This window comes from Ambystoma mexicanum, chromosome 1q (assembly GCF_040938575.1).
Source record: "Ambystoma mexicanum isolate Mex_15411 chromosome 1q, UKY_AmexF1_1, whole genome shotgun sequence".
Taxonomy (NCBI): Eukaryota; Metazoa; Chordata; class Amphibia; order Caudata; family Ambystomatidae; genus Ambystoma; species Ambystoma mexicanum.
In genome coordinates this window covers 866934453-866956858 of record NC_090922.1, presented here as the reverse complement: position 1 = coordinate 866956858, position 22406 = coordinate 866934453, and the positions used below count along the sequence as shown (strand labels likewise).

Here is a 22406-nt window from a genome sequence, read left to right as displayed (position 1 = left end):
TGGCCTGAGCCATCATCTCGGATGATGCAGCCTGTTGGGTAGCCATACCGTAAATGGATTGCTCCCATGCGGTATTGCCGGGTGGCGTACGGCCACCACGTCGGCGGGCACCACACCTGTCTGGGGCAAGGCGAACTGCGCCTTGCTGTGCCGGCACTGCCTGAGGCTGCAGGACTGCATTCCCCCTCTGATCTGCTGGCCCAGGAACAGGATCAGATGTCGCGGAGTGTGACCCTGCATCCGTAACCACCGAAGGCGTAGCTGCCAACACTGACATCCCCATGGAGGGTACTGACCCTGGTGCAGGTGGGTGAGACAGAACAGAATCCCTCCCTGGAACACTCACCTGCGACGGCACGTAGGTCTCATCCGAATCAACACCTGAGTACAGCTCGGGGGAGGTGCAGCCAGAGACACCCCTTGAGAGCACGACCTGCAGCACTTGTGGGTTCTCCCCCACCACCACACCACGTCCCTCACTGGTGGTTGGTCGGCCCTGGGACACCTCCTGGGTCTGCACCATCTCCACAACCCCAGCAGTATCAGGTGCGTCTTCCCCTGCAAAGACATGTAAACAAAGAAATGGAAACAGGCATTAGCACCATGGAACACATTGAGGGCTGAGAAGCAAGAGAACCAGTACTTGATTGACACATGTCCCACATGACTAAAACCCTCCCATGCATGCACCCTCACTGCGTATGAAGTGCAGGCAAATGGCACACACTGATGACACCAAGATGGAAGATGAACACATTTTCTGCATGCTGCCTGGCAGTGGCATCACACATTGGCCTGTGATTGGCAGGTGAAACACACATGCCATCACACAGATGGCATGTACCATTGCTATTGAGTGAAGATGGAGAGGAGGGCAGCACCTATTCATTCAGTCCAGTTCCCGCATGTAATAGCTTTTCTAATTCTAACAGGTCAGATTTTTCACCTGGAGCTGCCAGTCTGAAATGGTCAAATTGCACAGGGACATGTGTGTACAAATGATATCCAGGTAACAAAGTCACTCCACTTTACCATACCCATGTCAGACATGTGACTAGTGGACAGCGACATGCCTAGTGAAAGTGGTGGAATGCAAACAAACTGACTGAATGAACAGTGAAAAAGAAGCAAATATGTTGTGTCAAGGTGACACTTCAAGGGCAACTGGCGTGCAGTTGTGCTAGATGTCTACTGTTGGCAGAAGGGATACTGCTATGGCCAAATGCAGCTGCGCGGGAAGGATTGCATGAAGCACATGGCTGACCCATACGACTCAGGCGCACACACTCTCACCTGGCACCCGAACAGAAGCCCTCACACACACACCATGCACATGGATGACACACACATGCATGTGCACTCACCGGACAATGCCTCGTAATCAGCCAGATCTCCCACGCCTTGGATCTGTTCCTCCGTGAAGTAGGTCCCAGCGACTGACTCATGTGGAGTGAGTTCCATGTCTACTACTGGAGACCCACCTCCAGTCACTAGAGTTGCGGCATGACTTGAGGCCAGCTTACTCTTTGCCCTGCGCTTTAGGTCATTCCAGCGCTTATAGCAATCATTGGCTGTGCGCCTCACGATTCCAAGGGCACTTACGATGTCCGCAACGGTCTGCCAGTGTGCCTGGCGTTGTGCAGGTGTGGTCTTGGATCCTGCAACAATGACCATCTCGTTGTCATGTCCGGACACATACTCGACAAGTGCATTCAGTTCGTCATCCGTGAAGCTGGGCTTCCTGGACGGGCCGGACTGTGTAGCCGTGTCTGGGGCATCAGCCTGTGCCGGACGAGCACTCTTCCTCTTCCGCTTGGAAGGTGGTGGTGATCCTGAGTGTCCTGCGCCGCTCTGGACACTAGGGGCAGGAGCCCTGGTGGACTCTGTATCAGGAGTGTGGGATTGCACACTCAGCATGGGAGTTGGTGCAGGCATTGGCTCTAGTGTGATGGTGTCAGGGGGAATGTCAGCAGCATGGACTAGGACCGACACTGTCCTGGCTGGGTGTGTGAGGGCTGGGGTGGATGGAGCCGCAGCTGCCCCTGCAGCCTCTCCGCCCTGCCTCCTTGGTGCAGCAGATGACCTTGCTGCCCCAGATCCACGTGGCATGATGGCATCAACGTGCACCAGCGCACGTGTCGTAGCCCTGCTGACCTGGAAGTCAGCCATGGAGTCAGCCAGGTCTGGTGCCACAATGGGCTGGTCCAACAAGGGCTGAGCATGGATGGTGTCAGCCACTTCAGCCTCAACGGGAGGGGGGGAGGGGGGAGGGGGGGATGATGGGTGCCCTTGACTGGTCCTCCACACATGGGGGGACAGGCTCACCCTGCAAGTTACGACCACGTCCCCTACCGGATCCACCACGGCCACCACTTGTGGCTCTTCCACCTTTGCCACCCTTACGGAATCCTCGCCTCCCAGCCATGGCACTGATATTAATGTGCGTATGGGAGTGGCTGTAGACAATTGTCCTGGGCAATTGGGGGCCAAAGGGGTTGGGTACCAGATGGTAATTGTACCCTAGTGCTCTAGCACGGCTGATTGTAACCCCTGGGGAAAGATGACGGGTCACGCAACGCACAGGAGGCCCAAAAAAGGGAGATGACGTGCACGCAACCCCTCCTAGACCACGTGTGCAGAAAGAAAAACCTGCACTACGCTGTGGCACCCAGTAACACAAGAATGAACGTATGCGTGTCACACGCAGCCTAGAATGACCTCTGAAGGGGTAGGCTACACACGGGGCGAGCACAGAAGTTGGATACGTGCGTGACTCACCGTCTGCCAGGTAAAAGAGCGTGAAAAATGAGCGCGTTTGGCTGGCTAAACCCCCGCCAAAAGAAGATGTGTACGCTGTCTAAGAAGACAGGACAACAGTAGAAGGGGACAGTGTTTGAGGGAACAGGCCCAGGTAAACCAGTAAAAGAGAAAAAAGAGAAAAAGCTGTCAGAGGTAACGGAATACGAACTGGAAACGCCGTGAAGTAAATCGCGTGTGAAACGACAAGAAGTACAGAATTCACCCACTCGCTCTCCACGAAAAGCACGTACAAGGAAATGGTGTTCTACATGTACCTTATATACTGGCCCACACATACAGCGTCACTTACGCGGCGTGTACGTTCACCAATCACACGCTTTGTCACTCCTGCGTGTAGATCCATTTTCACCAATCACATGCTTTGTCACTTCTGCGTGTAGATCCATTTTCACCAATCACACGCTTTGTCACTTCTGAGTGTAGATCCATTTTCACCAATCACACGCTTTGTCACTTCTGCGTGTAGATCCATTTTCACCAATCACACGCTTTGACACTGGGACGTGTCACGCAACAATTTCCTGCACGTGCAGGTGACTATAGGCGTGCATATGCTGTTGACGGGTTTACGCGCTAAGGGCCTTTGCTGACGTGTGGGATTTCACTCCCTATCAGGCTGTCCACGCGTTCACACACGAGAGACCACGCTCCTGGCCAGGAGGCCAAATTACTGCCCCCCAGAGCCCTGAGCACGCTCCCACCTGCTGCTGCCTGACTGCCTGCTGGCCACGTGCCCCACAGTGCTGGTGGGTGGGGGTGTTGGGAGACATGGGTGGGGGCCTGGTGGAGGGTGCCCCTGCACTGGTGGGGGTGGTGGGAGACATGGGTGGGGGCCTGGTGGAGGCTGCCCCTGGTGGCGGGGGGGGGTGGGGGTGGTGGGAGACATGGGTGGGGGCCTGGTGGAGGGTGCCCCTGGTGGCGAGGGGGTGGGGGTGGTGGGAGACATGGGTGGGGGCCTGGTGGAGGCTGCCCCTGCACTGCTGGGGTTTGGGGGTGGTGGGAGGCATGGGTGGGGGCCTGGTGGAGGCTGCCCCTGGTGGCGGGAGGGTGGGGGTGGTGGGAGACATGGGTGGGGGCCTGGTGGAGGCTGCCCCTGCACTGCTGGGGGTTGGGGGTGGTGGGAGGCATGGGTGGGGGCCTGGTGGAGGCTGCCCCTGGTGGCGGGAGGGTGGGGGTGGTGGGAGACATGGGTGGGGGCCTGGTGGAGGCTGCCCCTGCACTGCTGGGGGTTGGGGGTGGTGGGAGGCATGGGTGGGGGCCTGGTGGAGGCTGCCCCTGGTGGCGGGGGGGGTGGGGGTGGTGGGAGACATGGGTGGGGGCCTGGTGGAGGCTGCCCCTGGTGGCGGGAGGGTGGGGGTGGTGGGAGACATGGGTGGGGGCCTGGTGGAGGCTGCCCCTGCACTGCTGGGGGGTGGGGGTGGTGGGAGGCATGGGTGGGGGCCTGGTGGAGGCTGCCCCTGCACTGCTGGGGGTTGGGGGTGGTGGGAGGCATGGGTGGGGGCCTGGTGGAGGCTGCCCCTGGTGGCGGGGGGTGGGGGTGGTGGGAGACATGGGTGGGGGCCTGGTGGAGGCTGCCCCTGGTGGCGGGAGGGTGGGGGTGGTGGGAGACATGAGTGGGGGCCTGGTGGAGGCTGCCCCTGGTGGCGGGGGGGTGGGGGTGGTGGGAGGCATGGGTGGGGGCCTGGTGGAGGCTGCCCCTGGTGGCGGGAGGGTGGGGGTGGTGGGAGACATGAGTGGGGGCCTGGTGGAGGGTGCCCCTGGATGGTGGGGGCTGGGGGTGGTGGGAGACATGAGTGGGGGCCTGGTGGAGGCTGCCCCTGGTGGCGGGGGGGGGGTGGGGGTGGTGGGAGACATGGGTGGGGGCCTGGTGGAGGGTGCCCCTGGTGGCGGGGGGGTGGGGGTGGTGGGAGACATGGGTGGGGGCCTGGTGGAGGCTGCCCCTGCACTGCTGGGGGTTGGGGGTGGTGGGAGGCATGGGTGGGGGCCTGGTGGAGGCTGCCCCTGCACTGCTGGGGGGTGGGGGTGCAGGGGGACATGAGCAGGTGTGCAGGGTAGTCCCCTGTTTTGTAGGCTGCCTGCAGGGGCCGTGGAGGGTGTACAGGGAACACCTGTGAGGACCCACCCAGCCTAATCGCGTGTGACTTCCCACGCACCCCTGTAATACACGTACCCAGCCAAATCGCGTGTGATGATTCCCACGCACCCCTGTAATACACGTACCCAGCCAAATCGCGTGTGATAATTCCTGCGCACCCCTGTAATACACGTACCTGGCCAAATCGCATCCCTGTAATACACGTACCCAGCCGAATCGCGTGTAAAACTTCCCGTGTACCCCTGTAATACACGTACACAGCCAAATCGCATGTGATAATTCCCGCGTACCCCTGTGATACACGTGCCCTGGCTAATCGCGTGTGAAACTTCCCGCCTACCCCTGTAATACACGTACCCTGGGCAATCTCGTGTTCAACTTCCCGCGTACCCCTGTAATACACGTACCCTGGCTAATCGCATGTAAAACTTCCCGCATACCCCTGTAATACACGTACCCTGGCCAATCGCGTGTTAAACTTCCTGCGTACCCCTGTAATACACGTACCCTGGCTAATCGCATGTTAAACTTCCCGCATACCCCTGTAATACACGTACCCTGGCCAATCGCGTGTTAAACTTCCCGCGTACCCCTGTAATACACGTACCCTGGCTAATCGCGTGTATAACTTCACGCGTACCCCTGATATGCACGTTACCCGCTTTGCGTTCCTTGTTTGGCAGCCCTGTAAACTGGTCCAGGGTTAGCGCAGCCCTTCGCGATGATTTTGCGATTTTGATGGCTTTTCCTTGCGCGAGGGCGTTCTTGGGGGCGTTACTGGCGCTGCTGCAGGGTCGCTGCGATTCTCTGCGCCACGGCTGGTTTGGGAGCCTAAAATCCATGAATACGCTGTGCGCGGAAATCGGTTTTAGCGCACGTGCCTGGCGCAGTCAATCGCACGCGGACACTCTGCGCCAGCCGCTTGCGACACTTTTCTGCGAAATTCTATGAATTACCCTGATAGTACAGTAGCACCTATCGGGAAATCCCTTCAAGAAAAGAGCCATTTCGCCTTTTTTCTTATACTCATGACCCAAGTAACAGAGATGCATACTTGTGTACACTCTCCGTGGTTATAATCCAGACTGCATCATACAGCGCTAGCTCCACTTGATTTGGTCTCATGATTAAGTCCTCAGTTTTGGAAATTAAGTTAATTTAGTATAAAAGTACATTTCACCTTACAAGAATTCAAAACATGTCCGGGGCCTATACCACTGTGCATGTCCAGATTTTCTGACAGTTCCGCATATAGTGTAAAGGACGGGCAAGCTGAGACCAACAAGCCCAGATAGACTAACTACACTTGGGCTGCACTTGGCTGCATTTTACAATTGCTTTCTCAAAGGCCCAGGAGTTTTGCGCTTCATCCCTGCCCCTCGCAAGCAGTTATCGGGTTATCAGTCCATTCCGATTTGCATATTCTGAAAAGCCACTTTGCAGTCTTTGCAACCCAATCTTTGTGTTGTCCAGGAGCAAAATATCATCAGCGTACCCTAACATTGGAATAGCCAAATGACCCACGCTAGAACAAAGAAACCATTGGCGGCTAGGAATTAAAACGCATCGGACACAAACATTATACAGAGCGAAAGCACACTGCTACAACATGTTAACACGTAAGATGTTATATTTTTTCATTTTGAATATAGATATCAAAAGCACTTACCTCTTAACATGTTTGGCAAGAGTTTTCCTACTGGCGTGCAGTTTACTGCAGTAGAGGCACTTGTGCTCTTTAATAAGCAACTTAGTATCATTACTGTGTTTCTTTTTGTGAACGGTTAGGTTGGACTTTGTGGAATAGCGCTGATGACAGAGATCACACTCGAACGGTTTCTCTCCTGTGTGAACACGAGTATGGCTTTCATACTTCCCTAGAAAACAAAGTTGCGTATTTAAGCTCACTTTTCTTTAATACTAAAAACAAATTACTTTAACAATAGGGCAGTCAGCTGGACGTTAATGCACCTCATTTTAAACAGTTCATAAAATTAGTATAGTGAGGATTTATTTCATCCAATATCATCAATCCAGCACTGCATTGTTAAATGTTTTGACATCCCAAAAATACATCTATTATTTAAAAAAACAACATGTAAATATGCAAAGAACCCGTGCAATTTTAAGTAATCTAATGGCGATTTAGGGTTCCAGAAACAGTCTACTTCTGAATACATTTCAATCAAATGTTTCATGGGAAACAAAGTTGAATATGTTTTCAATACATTCAAAAAGAAGCCTGCCCACATTGTTTCTTAACATTCTATCATCCAACACCTACTTTTACTAACACTTACCAAGATAATAAGGTGCTCATTAAGGTGCCACAAAATGCTTCAGTGCCCTACTTGTATCCACTTAACCAATTACAGACCACTAGTCCTGTGTAGCCATTAGTAATGGTTTTAGCACTGCATTAGCATTATTACCCAACCCTCTCCTGCTTCATAGTAGCAACATGTATCACCACCTGCATTCTGCCCTGGCCATGCCCTGCTGTATGCTGCCTCTGATAACTGTATCTGCAGTACGGTCTACCATAGACCACTGTGACATTGTGTTGTGCCTTATGGTCGCTTAGAGACCACTGTGACATTGTGTTGTGCCTTATGGTCGCTTAGAGACCACTGTGACATTGTGTTGTGCCTTATGGTCGCTTAGAGACCACTGTGACACTGTGTTGTGCCTTATGGTCGCCTAGAGACCACTGTGACACTGTGTTGTGCCTTATGGTCGCCTAGAGACCACTGTGACATTGTGTTGTGCCTTATGGTCGCTTAGAGACTACTGTCATACTGTGTTGCCCAACTGATACTGCATCTAACCCACTCTCGCCTACCCACCTCATTGTACCTCTTCATAGGCTTAGTCCACACCTTACTGACCAGTAGTACTGACTACTCTATGCCTGCAGGGCAACCCAACAACCATATCATGGAACCTAGACACACCACCACACACACACGCTACTCCCCCCGATATCATACTCAGACAGTACAGACTCAGAACACGGACATTCCCATTAGCATTCCCCTCAACACCAATGCAGGTAACACGCAGGAACTTACGCATAAGCTCTCGCACTCACACCAAGATCAGGCCACCATACACCATCACAGTGCTCCAACGCCCTAACAGTGCTCCAACGCTCGATCCAACCTCACATGACCAGCGTAAAGTCGGACACCACTTGACTAGCAAGCCTACACACACTACCAAAAAGTCCATCACTAGTACAGTCCTCAAGCCACCACAACCAAAAAAGATCCAACACCTTAGATGTGCGTTATTAAATGTTCACTCACTCAACGCCCACGCTTTAGAAGTTAATGACATTATTACCAACCAGGACCTAGATATGTTAGCCATAACAGAAACTTGGCTGCACTCTGCCGCTGGCCCGACTATCAGCTTAGCTGTACCATCAGGATACTCGATCCTAAGACAGGATAGATTAACCAAAATAGGAGGTGGAGTTGCACTGATCTTTAAAGACACCTTAGCCTTAAGACAGACTCCCACCTCCGGGGAAGACACCATTGACATCCTCTCAGCCAAACTTACCCTCTCTCCCAAAAATACGGTAAACATTCACGTCATATATAGACCCCCAGGCCCTGCTAATAACTTCAAAGGCATAGTCAACCATCTTCTTGGAAAAAACATCAAACAAACTTCCAAAACACTGTTTCTAGGAGACCTAAACCTTGGATATAATGATAAATTCGACAAAGAAGCTACCACTCTCGCAAGAAACCTCACAGATCTAGGATTCACACAAATAGTCACTGCCCCGACCCATAATAAAGGCCGTATCTTAGACTGGGTGGCAGATCACAACTGTGGATCCACTCTCAACTCTAACACAGCCCTTCCATGGTCTGATCACAACTGCCTACAATTCTGCATCCCCATATCATCTTACTCCAAACCTCTAAAACATGCACCGGCCAGAAGTGCCAAAAAACTCACAGCAGACAATATACGTCCCTTTCTCAACACCCCTTGCCTAGCACCCCCGTTCTTCTCCAACCCCAACACTCTAGCAGAGATCTTCAAAAACACCCTCGCCTTGGCCATCAACACTGCAGCCCCTCTTGAAAACAAAAAAGAAAAAAAAATCGTTTCACTCTAACTCATGGTTCACGGATGACATACTAAATCTTCGCCAATGTAAGCGCCAAGCCCTCAAAACATGGCAGGTCAATCCCTGTGAGCCCACCAAAGTAGACTTTCTTTGTATCTCTAAAAAATACAAAAATGCCATATTCAAGGCGAAGTCAGAAACCTACAATAAACGTATCATGGAAGCCAACTCCCACTCAAAAGAGCTTTTCACCATCTTTAAAGAGCTCACTACCCCCCCAATCTGCACAGATGAGATTGTTAAGGATGAAGCCTGGTGCAATAGCATCCAAACAGCGATGTTAAATAAAATAGACCTTCTCCAAACTAAAATAGCAGAACACTTTAAGGCTCTACACCCCCAACAGACCCTCTCCGTCAATACCGCCAAAGATAAGCACACCTCAAAATTCAATTTTTCGCCAATCACCGAGTCGGACACTCTCCACATCCTTAAACAGCTCAAACCATCTCGATGCAAAGGCGACATTTGCCCCCCCAACATAATTAAAGAGTGTGCTGCACCCCTCGCACCGATCATCACAGCATTCATTAATGCCTCATTCAAGACGGGTAAAGTCCCTGACAGCCTTAAAGAGGCGTGGGTACGCCCGCTCTTAAAGAAACCAACCTTGGACCCCGCCCAACTGAAGTGGGAAAAGTGAACAAAAGGCTCCCACCAATCCCCTCTCAACCCTGGCCTAGAGGATCACGGCCCAGACACCCGCCACGAGAGGGGTTTGCCCATCTACCAGACGACCAAATACCCTGGTACAGGAACATACTGATGTGCCCACCCGCCTGCCCACCAGCCTGCCCTGCACATGCCGACACCTGCGGCATGGATGGACTCGACTGAACCATTCAGCACCAAATCAACACATCGTTAGAGATGCCATGACGACCTAGCCAACGGTCAGCACACCCGTGCAAACATTCACACCGGACACTCCCACACCAATCCACACGAAGAACATACTCAGTGCTATGATGTAGGCGACGGACACACCCACGGACGTGCATCTTTATTATTTTCCACATAGGCTTTCCAAAATGCAGAAACGCAAGACGCACAATGAACTCATGTAAAAAGGCTTGCTCACGCTTCTCCTAAGCCCACGTGTCATAATGAGAAATATAACGAAAACACGATACTGGGGATAGAGCAATATGATAGCATAACCTAAAGCGCTCTGTATCAAACGGTTCCACCTATGCACCAGGCCCAAGTAGGCCGCAAGCAAAAGCTTCCATGAACATTGAATGAGCAAGAGTTCGGTTGCTGACCATGCAGAATGAGCCCAGCGAAAGCAGACAGTCAAGGGCACAACGTTGCAAACTCTCATACCGCAAGCCGACGCCAAGGTCACACCTGCAAGTACGCCAGGCACACAGTGAGAAATGCAATATTAATTGTGCAGAATTCTGCCTCAACCACGGTCCCACCTCACGTGACCAAGCCGAACCTGATAGGGTGCCAAGCCCAGGAGGAAGAAGGCGCCTGGATCCCCCGTCTCAAGACACAGGCAGATACAATTAAGCGACTCAATGGACATCTTCAGCGGTGGCAGTAGTCGGCCTTCCTGCTTATGAATAAATCCTCACATTGTCTGCACATACCCATAGTGAAACATTGTTGCAAATGACAGGTGCACCGCGAGCTGGTAACAGCGATGGTCCCAGACTGGGGGGCTCGCGGGTGGACCAATCAGAACATGGGGCCCTTATCACTGACGCCATTAACATTGACCAATCCTCAGGGGTCTTCATGTAACAATTTTTATGTATCAAACTGAAGGGACAACCCAAGTATACCACCTGACTGACCCTTAACCACTAACAACGTTCTCTATACGTATGCTATACTAACCCTACCACTCGGGGAACCAATCCAGAGTGGCGATAGGTTTTTTGCTAACTTTCTCAGGTGATGCAAGTAGCGCGTCATACTAAAGTAAAAAGGGCCTGCGAGCCCCAGGATGTTGAGAGAGTGTCAGGACGGACGCGTACGATCCTTGACCCATCCCTGCCGTTTTGTTTAATAAACAGCAGATTCACCTTGCTTCTTGCGTGTGTCTCATACTCTATCTCTTTTGGGATATACGGGAGGAGTTGGGGCCTCCCTGCCCGGAAGTCCGCGGACGGCCCAGCCGACCCCGGGAGAATTCCCCCCCCCCGACAAGTTGGAGGCACTGCTGAGATCTGTTTAAGGTCCGCTTTTATTTTATTTTTCCAAGTACTCCCGTTGCGAGGAGGCCCTGCGGCGCGGCCCCCTCTGCCGCTGCCCCCTTTTTGAGGACTGCAGGACCATCGCGGAACTGCGAGAAGACCGGACAGCGCAATCCGGATATTGGCCCTCGGGAGCCGGTTGAGAAGTATCCCGCCGGCGGTTGGCGAGTGTCCAGACGTAGTCCAGACGAGGGAAGGTGGCGAGCCGCTTGGAGGGGTGCACGCAGTCAAGCGGCCCCGCATCAAGAGAACTTGGTGAGTATGCCACGCACAACAAGCAATGTGAAATTGTGAGGGAGGGGGGAGGAATTGAATACGGGAGGTATTGCACAGGTGCGCGGCGAAGGTTTGATAATTTAGTGTTGGCAATGAAATGAAGGTAGCCGGACGAGTGCGAGAGCAGTCTGCTACGTTACGGGAGAGAAGGGGGCGGAGCACGAAAACATCACATGCGGCCGCTCATAGAAACTGATTGGCCCAGGTCGCGACCATGTGTAAGGGTGTGTGTGTGTGTGTGTGTGCGTGGTTTCCTACGATTTGGCAATTATTGATCAATGAGTAGATGAGGATCCCTATTGATCGAGCAGGAAACTCGATAGATAGATGACGTTTCCCTGTAGGCGGTAGCTAGCTAGTTGCCCAATACGGAAGATAATTGGCTGGTTAAGCCCTCCTGTCGAGGGGGGTATCACACGCGAGGCGACGCAGCGTGCGCAGTCCGATTATATTATTGATTACCTTGTTCCAGGAGTGACAGCAAGACAGCTGTGGGATTAACGGGGGTAGATTGCAAGTGTATTTTGGACTTAAAGAATATATGAAGAACTTACCAGTAGTTTGAAGAGATCGGTGACGTCACCAGCAGGGCTTTCATAGGACATCTCGAGAACCAGGCATCTTTATTTTTGAGTGGCGGGGAGGAGAGCTGTGTTAAGGGCGTGGAAACGGAGGTAAACGGTAATGAGTTGATCGGGGGAAGGCGAAAAGGGGGACGTGGCTGCGCACGGAGAACGCCGGCCACGGCAAGTGTAGAAGAGGGAGGAGGGGCAAGTGAGAGTAGGACGGCAGTATAAGAACGCCACAAGGAGCACGCAGCCGCAGGGGGCTACGTGCGCCTCGGCCGCAGGGGGCCGCAAGGGTGTTGTACAAAGGAAGAAACGAAAGAAAAGAATATACAAATGTAAATACTATATTTTACTTATTTTTCCTTAGCGGACTATCGCAAGTCCCCAAACCTACGGGGCCAGGTAAAGATATAAGGCTGTATATTGTAAACTGCTAGTGAGATAACCGCTACCAAATAGGGGAAGGATAACAAGTGGAGCGCTACTATGTCATACGGGGCAGGATCGGGGGGTGGGGGAACACCCTCACTATTCCGCTGCAACACATATGTAAAACACTGTCATCCCATAGGGAGAAACTGATCAAGTATAGCATAGAATGGACACAGGGGACGGACAACAAAATGACGACACCATGGCCGCCTAATAGTAGCTTCGATCCATATACCCAACACTCACTATTAAACCATCTGCATAATACATACAAGGGGAAGAAGTTGACACACCACGTGGAGGTGTTCAACTTATGGAGGATGTTCCAAGGGTCCCGACCAGGACCAAACGGAATGTTCATTGTAGGGGAAACAATGGGAGATAAGGAGATTGAGGAGGAGGGAGAGAATGGGGAAAAAGAGAGTGAAGGCAAACAGAACACGGGGAACGGACAAGAGGGAGGAGAAAAGAGTGACAACTCAAACGAAAATGAAATAAAAAAGGAACAGAGCGACGATATACCCCTAGCGAAGGTAGTGAAAGCAGAGGGAGGGGGGTTGTATCCTTTAAGAGAACTAGGAGAAATAGCAAGAGAACAATTAAGGGCGGCTGAGGGGTACTCGAACCCGGCATACAGCCCGCCTCCATATACAGCTACAGGTGGCCACACGGGAGGGGAGCGGACTAGTACAACGGGATCAGCTCATAGGAAGATGCTACCAGGGGAGGGGAGGACTGAAGAAGAGCAGACTACAGACGTAGGAAATGATGAGCGGGTAGCTGCGCAGATACTATTAAAATTACGAGGTTCATTAACAGGGGAAGAGAAGGAGGTGGTAAGGAAAATGGACGAGGATACTACCAGGGAGAGTGAAATGAAAGGGGAAGAGGGGAAAAGAAAGGGGGAAGAGCTGTTCAGAGAAAAGGAAGGGACTTTGGAGGAACGATTAGCAGAATTAAGGTATGAGCAGAATCAAGCAGCTCGAGAGGGGGGAAAGAGAGAGAGCACGGGAAAGGAAAGGAGGTAAGAATGAGTTGGAAAAAATGAGAGAACGAACTGAGGAGCAAAGGAGAGAAGCCGAAAGGTTAAAGGCAGCAGCAGAAAGGGTATCAAGAGCAGCACTGCGCGACAGGAAGAGAGAGGAAGAGGAGAAAGAAAAAGAAATGGCGATATGGAAGAAGAGATTAGTGTCAGAAGCGACAAGGAAATACGAAGAAGGGAGGTTGATAGAGAGTATATTAGAACGGGAGAGGGAGAGATGGGAAAGGAAGAAAGAAGATGAAAAGATATTGGAAAAAATGAGTAGTGAAGTAATGGAAGAATTAAAAAGGAAAAGAGAGGAAATTGGTAGAGAAATAGCAGAGAGAAATGAAGGGGAAAGAGAAGATAGGAGAGGGGAGAGTGAAGTAAGGAGGGATGTATATAGAGGTACAGAAGTAGCAACAACATTGGCACAAAGGGGAGTGATTAGTAAAGAAGAAAAGGGAGGAACGGACCTAATAGACTTAAGAACAGTAACGATTGGGGGGAAAAAAGACAGTTTGGGGGTTGCCATTTATGAATGACTTTTGTAGTGAGGAAGAAGAAGGAATGGAGAAGGGAGGAAGAAATAGTGAAAGGGAAAGCACACCACCCGGACAAATAGAGACTCACCATGGATCTGCAGGAGAAAGGAAGAACTGCAAAGAAGTGAGGAGGAAGAGCAAGGAATAGCGGAAAGGCAGACACGTGAAGCCACCCCGTCACCGTCCCGTCCTACATGCTCCACCACCTCACGCTCATTACGTGCAACATGCCCATCTAAACTCGCGCCCTTCACAAACGAACTGACACCCTATGCAGGAAGGATAAGAGACCTCCTTGGACGCAGGCAGGGAGAACGAATACACACGCCCACAGTAAATAAAGGAAATGATGAAAGGAGGGGAAGTGGTGGAGGAGAAAGAATCAAGACCAGGAGAAATATGGACGCAATTGACGATGTAGAAGAAACGGAAGAAGAGGAGGGGTGTGCGGACTCGATTTTGTGGAACCCAGGGGGTCAAACGGGACACAACTTAATGCCTCTTCTAGAGAGGGGAGGGGTTAGACCATAATACGTCCCTTGGAAGTATGCAGACAAGGAAAATATAAAGTGCAGACTCCCATCATTAAGTGGAGGTGCGGGTAAATGGATATATGAAATGGAAAAACACACCGCAGGACAGAAATTGGCAGTGGGAGATGTAAAGGGCCTTCTAATATCAATATTAGGGGATGCTGCGGATGACATTTGGAAGAGAGCGGGCTTCCCCGGGGTCACAATAACAAACACATCTCACGATGGGGCACCATTCGCAAACTGCAGGCATGCATTATGGCAGGCACTGAGGGTACAGTATCCAGACACATCTGACATAGGAGCAATTACCTCGCGCAAGATGCGTGAGAACGAAGATCCTGTTGATTATATCCAGGAAATTCAAGAGAAGTGGCGTATGGAAACTAGAGAGCAATGGGACAAAACACCAGCAATATTCTATCATATACTAGTACAGGGGCTCCCAGAAGCAGTCCAGAAACAACTGAAGAAAGTAGTGGGGATGGAAGCAAAAGCATGGCCAGAAATACAACTGACTATAGTACATCATTGCAGGACATGGCAAGAAAAAATGAAAAAAAAGGAAGAGGACAGGAAAACGGAAGAGGCTAAACTAGTACAGAAAAAACGTACTAAATACACGATGGAAGGCGCACTAATAACTACACCTACCACAATGACTCAAAGCCCCACACAAGTAGTGGCTGCACAAGACCCCTCCCAAATACAATCATCGCAGACTGTAACACAACAGATGCCGCCACTCCAACCATACACGACTAACATGGGAGGAGGATACTCAACGCCAGGAGCTGGGTATTATAATTACAACAGGGGAAGGGGAGGAATAATGAGAGGGCGAGGATACGGATATAACACACAACAACAGATGGGGGACTTAGAAATTCCTACCCCCCGGGCACCCAGTATACCAGGACAACACAGGAAGCTTTCCATGGCAGAACAGGGAACCACTGGTGTGTTGGATTTGTGAATTAGTAGGACACATGTCTCGCACGTGTAGAGTGAGACCAGGCACACAATCGTGGAGTGAACAGGGACAACAAGAGCTCACACAGGAACAGCAGGGCATCCAGCAACAGCAGACATTGCAACAGGGAAATGGACAGCAACAACTAGTAACACAACAACAGCCACGGACATATCCACCGCCTCAACAACAGGTAGCGATAACACAACAACCCCAAGCACAGCAAGTACAGCAACCTGCACAAGTCCAAGACCATAACATAATCTCTACCAATACCCAACTACAGCAAACACAACTGGGTAGGGTGACGATCCTGGGACACAACCCTTACACAGGAGGTGGTCAATCATTATACCCTCAATAGGACAGCCCACAGACGACCTTGGTGTGTCCCATCCTGTCGGTAACACCTAATAGTGCGGAGGAACCACGCATGGAGGTAACGATAGGTGACAAAAAATTATCATTCCTTGTTGACACCGGGGCGACCCGGTCTTGCATAAGGGAAGGTAAATTTAAGATGTCAGGTGAAGCCATGAACACCCAAGGATTCTCTGGGGCTAGGGGGTTGGTTCCCTTTACTGATAATATTCCCTTATCAATAGGGGATTATGACATGTCAGTCCCACTTTTATATTCTAGGGCCTCACCAGTAAATATACTGGGGAGAGACATCATGAGCAGGTTGAATATGACGATCTCCTTTACGGAGAGCGGCATAATTTGCTCCACTCCAGGAATTAACATGCTCACTGCACGACAGATTATGCAAGCATACTGTGGACAGACAGTGATTAGGGCTGAGCCAGTAGATGGTGAACTGTTCCAGTACGGGACAGACATGGCATTTGCATGGATGCCAGGGATAGAAGGAAAGATCTGGAGGAGGCCAGCAGCGTATTTGTTTAGACCAGAAACACCAGACAATGAACTAGAAGGAAAGGTGATTTCAGTGGACATAGAGAGTATAATAGCAACCGCTGATTACATTGCAGTACATGCCCAAGACAGAGAAGGAAGAGCATGGAGGACAGTGATCGCACTAGCAGGCGGATGTACACTCACCCAGGTGTCAGATGAGGAGCTCTTCTCAGGAGAAAAGGAAGAAAGTGAAATGGTATTTATGATTAGTGTGGAAATATGGCTAAGGGTGACGTACAGATAAGTGGCACAGAAAATTGCAATGGCACTTGAGGCACCCACATCCACCCCAGTTCCCTTTTTTGAGGAGGATATGGCAAAAGTACCCACATCATTATGGACTACTAGCCCCTATGACGTGGGGTGTATAAAAAGCATAGGGGGGAGTAAGAATAAAATTGAAAAAGGGTGCAATACTCCCCAGAGTGAAACAGTACCCACTATCAAAAGAGGCAGATGAGGGCATACATGAAACAATAACGGCCCTTATAAATAATGGCATATTGGTCCCATCAGAATCACCATGTAACACAGCTGTATACCCAGTGCGCAAGGCTAAAGGTGGGTCTTGGCGCTTCATACAGGACCTCAGGCCTTTGAACAACATAGTGGAAGCAGAATACCCCATAGCAGCAAACCCGGCCACAATATTGTGCGGCATTCCAGCAGAGGCATCACGGTTTACAGTGATCGACCTTAAAAAAGCCTTTTTCTCAATACCACTGCACCCATACTCACAGGATCTGACAAGCTTCACTTACAGAAACACAAAGTGGAAACACACCAGATTGCCACAGGGGTACTGCGAGTCACCCTCAATATTCAACAGAGTAATACAGATGGATTTGGGTAACATTGAGGTAGAAAGCACAGTGTTGCAGTATGTTGACGACATAATAAATTGCAGCACAAACGAAAGAAGATGCAGAGAGGACTCATTAAAGATGCTGACAATATTGGCTGAAAAAGGTTACAAGGTAGACAAGGAAAAGTTACAGTAGTCAGGAACAAGTACTTTACATTGGCCAGCTCATATCCCAATATGGAAGAAAGATTGCACCACAAAGAGCACAGGCCATCTTAAAAACGCCACTGCCACAAACAGTGAGAGAATTACAGCAGTTCCTGGGCCTGTGCAACTACTGCAGAGCATGGGTATTTGATTACAGCTCATACATAGGACCCCTACTTGAGGGGTTAAAAGAAGCTAACAAAGGGGAGAAAAAGTTGGGGTGGACAATGGAAATGAAAGAGGCTTTTGATGAACTGAAAGACACAATATCAACCGCTCCGGTACTGGCCACCCCAGATTATGAACGACAATTCTTTATATTTTCACATTGCGACTCAGCAGTAATGAAAGCAGTGTTGGCTCAAAAAACAACCATGGGCTACAAACCAGTAGCGTTTTACAGCGACCACTTGGATCCTGTGATGCTAGGTCATTTCCCTTGCGAACAAGGTCTCGCCGCAGCTGCCTTTGCGGTAGAGAAAGCATCAGCAATCACCATGGGGTGCCCAACCACATTATTTGTGGAACATGCACTATTTGCAATATTGAACAAGCCTAAGTTCACACTAACAACGCAGAGGGCGTCAGGTTATGAGATAATATTATCTAGAGATGAACTATCACTTGTTAGATGCAGCACGGTCAACCCTGCAAGGTTCATAGCAGAAGTAATTGAGGAAGGAGACTATGCACACGATTGTACAAAGACTACTGAAATGTACTCATGTACTAGAAAGGTTGAAGAGAACGCACTGGAGGGAGGTGAGCTCTTGTTCATTGATGGGTCATCAACAATTGACCAAAGTGACGGGATCAGGAGAACTGGGGCAGCAGTGGTAAAAATGACGGAGGTACCGGTGTGTGTGGCGATGAAATGCATACAATTACCACCGCATTACTCTGCTCAAGCAGCAGAATTAGTTGCACTGATCTTGGCGTTTAAGGAAAGCTTTGACAAACGAGTGACCATATATTCCGACAGTGCATATGTCACGTCTACTGTCCACTCAGGGTTGTCCAAATGGAGGAGAAGAGGGTTTAGGAGAGCTGACGGCACTCCAGTGCAACATGCCCTCTTATTGGCTGAACTAATTGAAGTAATAAATGACCCCCAAGAATTAGCCTTGGTCAAATGCACCGCACACACTAATGGAGAAGACCATATTTCAAAAGGGAATGCAGCAGCAGACGCACACGCGAAGTATGCTGCATATTTTGGCGCGATATGGAACCCCCCAGAGTCAGAGAGAGGGAGAGGGAGGGGAATAGCTAAGGAGATGTTAATAAGAGAAGGGTACACCCATCTCCCAGCCACACAGATAATTGAACTACAAGCGGCTGCACCAATGGCAGAAAAAGAAATATGGATGTACAATGTCGCCAACTGACGCACTATGGCACAAGGGTAGCACTGGAAAGATGGTAATGCCACTGGCACTATTGAACACCGCCCTGAGCCAACTACACCACCCAGCCCACACAGGCAAGGAAGTCATTGCAGCACGAATTAGGGAAGACTGGTTCTGCCCCGAGTTAAATTCCCATGTGTCAAATTTTATCAGCAATTGTCTCACATGTCAGCAGTTCACGGCCGGTCACACGCTGAAGGTGATAAAAGGTACTATACCCCGGCCAGAGGGACCCTTCCGACACATCCATATTGACTATGTTGATATGATCAACGTATGTCAAGGAAATAGGTATATGATTGTAGTTGTATGCCCATTCTCGAGGTGGATTGAGGCAGGGCCCTGCTCACACCCAGATGCATTCCGAGCAGCTAAATTCCTAGTGAGGGAGGTCTTCCCCAGGTGGGGGGTGTGCCAAATACTGCGGTCAGACAATGGCCCGCATTTCGCCAATGAAATGTTCCAGCATATCACATCCTTACTGAACATCAAGCATAAATTTGCATGTGCATATCACCCGCAGGCCAACGGTACATGCGAACGCCTGAATGGCCTATTAAAGGAGGCAATTGCAAAAATACAGCAAACAACAAAGAAGAGTTGGCTGTATTGCCTTCCGCTAGCCCTATTTGAGCTAAGGAATAGACCAGGCTCCGACCACCACCTCACCCCTCACGAGGTGGTGACCGGACGTCAAATGCGCCTTCCTCTGACGCCAACATCAAGAGCATTCACCGACCATGAGAGTACTGCAACTGTCCTTGGTGATGAAATGTACCAATATGTGTCTTCTTTGATTACTAGTGTAGTGTTTGTGTCTCAACAGCTCGAGCGCACGCGGGGCGGGTCTAAGAGTGATCAACAAGAAGACGCGGATGAAGAATTGGAAAAGGGAAAACTGTGCAAAATTGCTAAAGGTGACCACGTACTACTCCGCAATTTCAACAGAAAGTGGAACAGCCCACGCTTCACTGGCCCCCACCTGGTAGAGGAAGTATCAACGAGAGCAGTAAAGCTACAGAACAAACGTGCCTGGAATCACCTACACGACGTAAAGATCTGCAAACTCCAGACCCGCCCTAGCGTCACCGACAGGGCCTTTGAAAGAACAGCAACAGCGTTGCCAACGGAGGAAGGGACTTCTACCGCAGCTAACGGCCAAAGTGTCCCCATACCTTGCCACCCCCCTGATTCCCCAGAGCCAACTACTGAAATAGAAAGGGGTAATTACCATACCGCCCACCCCATGGTCACACGATCAAAGAGTAAAGAAACCTCTACCAGTTGAGCCCCAAACCCTCTGCCCATCGACCCCCCCTACCCACTGCAGTAATAACCCAACTGAAGGACATTGTTTTGCACATACACATGTAAACACTTGAATGTTCTCTCTTTTTTTCTCTCGCACATGCAGGTACGGTGTATTATTTTACTGCTAAGAAAACAGATAACTAACAAAGTTCACTGCCCAGGAGGAGTAGATGATACCCTCAGACAATAACTACCCTGAAGAATGATCGCACCAGTTTGTCTATTACATAAAAAGGCCAAAGTACCTGAAAAAGAGGAGGGTACGTGTCTACTACACAGCACTTCTCTTGGCCATAGAACAATCAATGCCCCACCTCCGCCCATACTTGCCTGTGCTAAGAGATAGATCACTTAGATTGGCGTGGGAACAGCTCTTCGCCTGGGCACTGAACGAATACTTGATAGGGAGAGCTTGAAAACAACAACTAACACCAATAACAAGCATATTGAGAATTTTCAGGCGGGCAACTTTAACGTCGCAAGAATTAGCTGCCTGACTGCAGCAAGGTAAGAGCAAAATGCCGGTGAGACTAGCCTCTGTAATAAAGACGATAGGGATTTTGATGATCACCGGGTTCGTGGCTGCCTCTGTATGGCGGAACAGTTATGCTATCAATATTTTTGCTGTATTCAAACCTAATATACCCCCACCCCCAGCTGCAACAGGTGTTACGTCAGGTGGTACTAGCAAAATTCCACACAAGGAAAATAGAGTTAAACGCAGCACATACTCAGACAATAAAGATATTGACAACTACATACAAAATTCAGCACACGTCTCAAACAACATGTGGTACCAACACATGACTCAAATAGGTAAACAAACAACAGAAGACAGCTGCTACGTCTGCTCATTGATCCCATACGACAGGAGTGCTTCGCGAACTTTCGTTGCCACGGAAATAGATGAAAAAACAGCACGGTGTATAATATACCTGGCACTGTTCCAAACGAAAGGGAGATTTCAAGGGAACACGGTGCACCTGGTATGGAAAACACGAGACACATACCCGTACGAAAATAACTTCCTTAAGAGTTATTTGAGTTACCACAAGGCCAGTTTACATGCTGAAGCATTCAGATACATAACAAGTGGCCCTGAAAAAGGTGAAACAAAGAAAGTTACACTACAGTACCTACCATGTGATTGGTACGCCACTGAAGTTCCTGGTAAACAAGGATGTTGGGAAAGACCACTGATAATAATAACAGGGGAGGTGTACCTGGGTAACAAATGGGACACAGGAGTGGTTGGCAGCAACATGGTAATGAGAGAGGATACTACAACTATTGCTGAACACAACAACAGATGTTGGACGACTTGGGTCAAGTACGTACCCATGCTAACGTGGATAGAGAAGGATGAAGACCCAATAACAATACTGCCGATGACTGCACCTAAGGTATGCTACCAACATAAAGGAGAAGTGGACGTAGGATACAACACCAACTGTGCAAGCGTGACAGAGCTACCTGAGGGGGGAGCAGGAACAGCAGTAGTAATGGACCATTACTGGGCCTGTGGAGACCAGGCATACCACACACTGCCCCCTCTGTGGAATGGTGTATGCACAATGGTACACGTTAATGTACCATCACTAGTGGTGCCCCAGAAACATGTGAATGTGGCGAACTTCCCCAAAATGGATGAAGGAAACAAGAGGAAGAAGAGATCTGCACAGGTTCAGAAGGGGCCAGAAAACCAAAACAACACTGTCCTGAATAGAAAGAAAAGACAAGGAGAACCCCTGACAGGAAATTACCTATGGGGAAGGTCGGAAACAGCACTCACTTCAATTCCGCCAGAACACAGACTATTCAGCAGAGCAGCAATGTTCTTCTCCTCAATAATACATCCGGGACTACAGGCTTACGCAAATGCAAAATGGCTCCAGATAACTAGATGGGAACTAATGATGACAATTAACTCTACAGTAAATGGATTCAACGCAATAAAAGAGGAATTGCGAGCAGTGAGGATGGTAGCACTACAGAACAGATATGTACTGGACCTCCTCACAGCAATGGAAGGAGGAGTTTGCGCAAAGATAGGACAATCATGCTGCACATTCATTCCTGCTAACGATGCTGACAATGGTACACTGACAGAAGCAGTATCACAACTGGCCCAC

The 22406-nt window shown here is 50.0% G+C and overlaps 1 protein-coding gene across 2 annotated transcripts in view; it reads right to left on the bottom strand.

Annotated features, from left to right (window-relative positions):
• The window catches only part of ZBTB41 (zinc finger and BTB domain containing 41), a 744921-nt gene that overhangs the window by 519284 nt on the left and 203231 nt on the right, over window positions 1–22406 (bottom strand). For both annotated transcript variants that reach the window (XM_069641521.1, XM_069641522.1), the window contains one exon: window positions 6585–6792. In XM_069641521.1, coding sequence (XP_069497622.1) covers window positions 6585–6792 — 208 coding nt within the window. The remainder of the gene's footprint in view (window positions 1–6584; window positions 6793–22406) is intronic.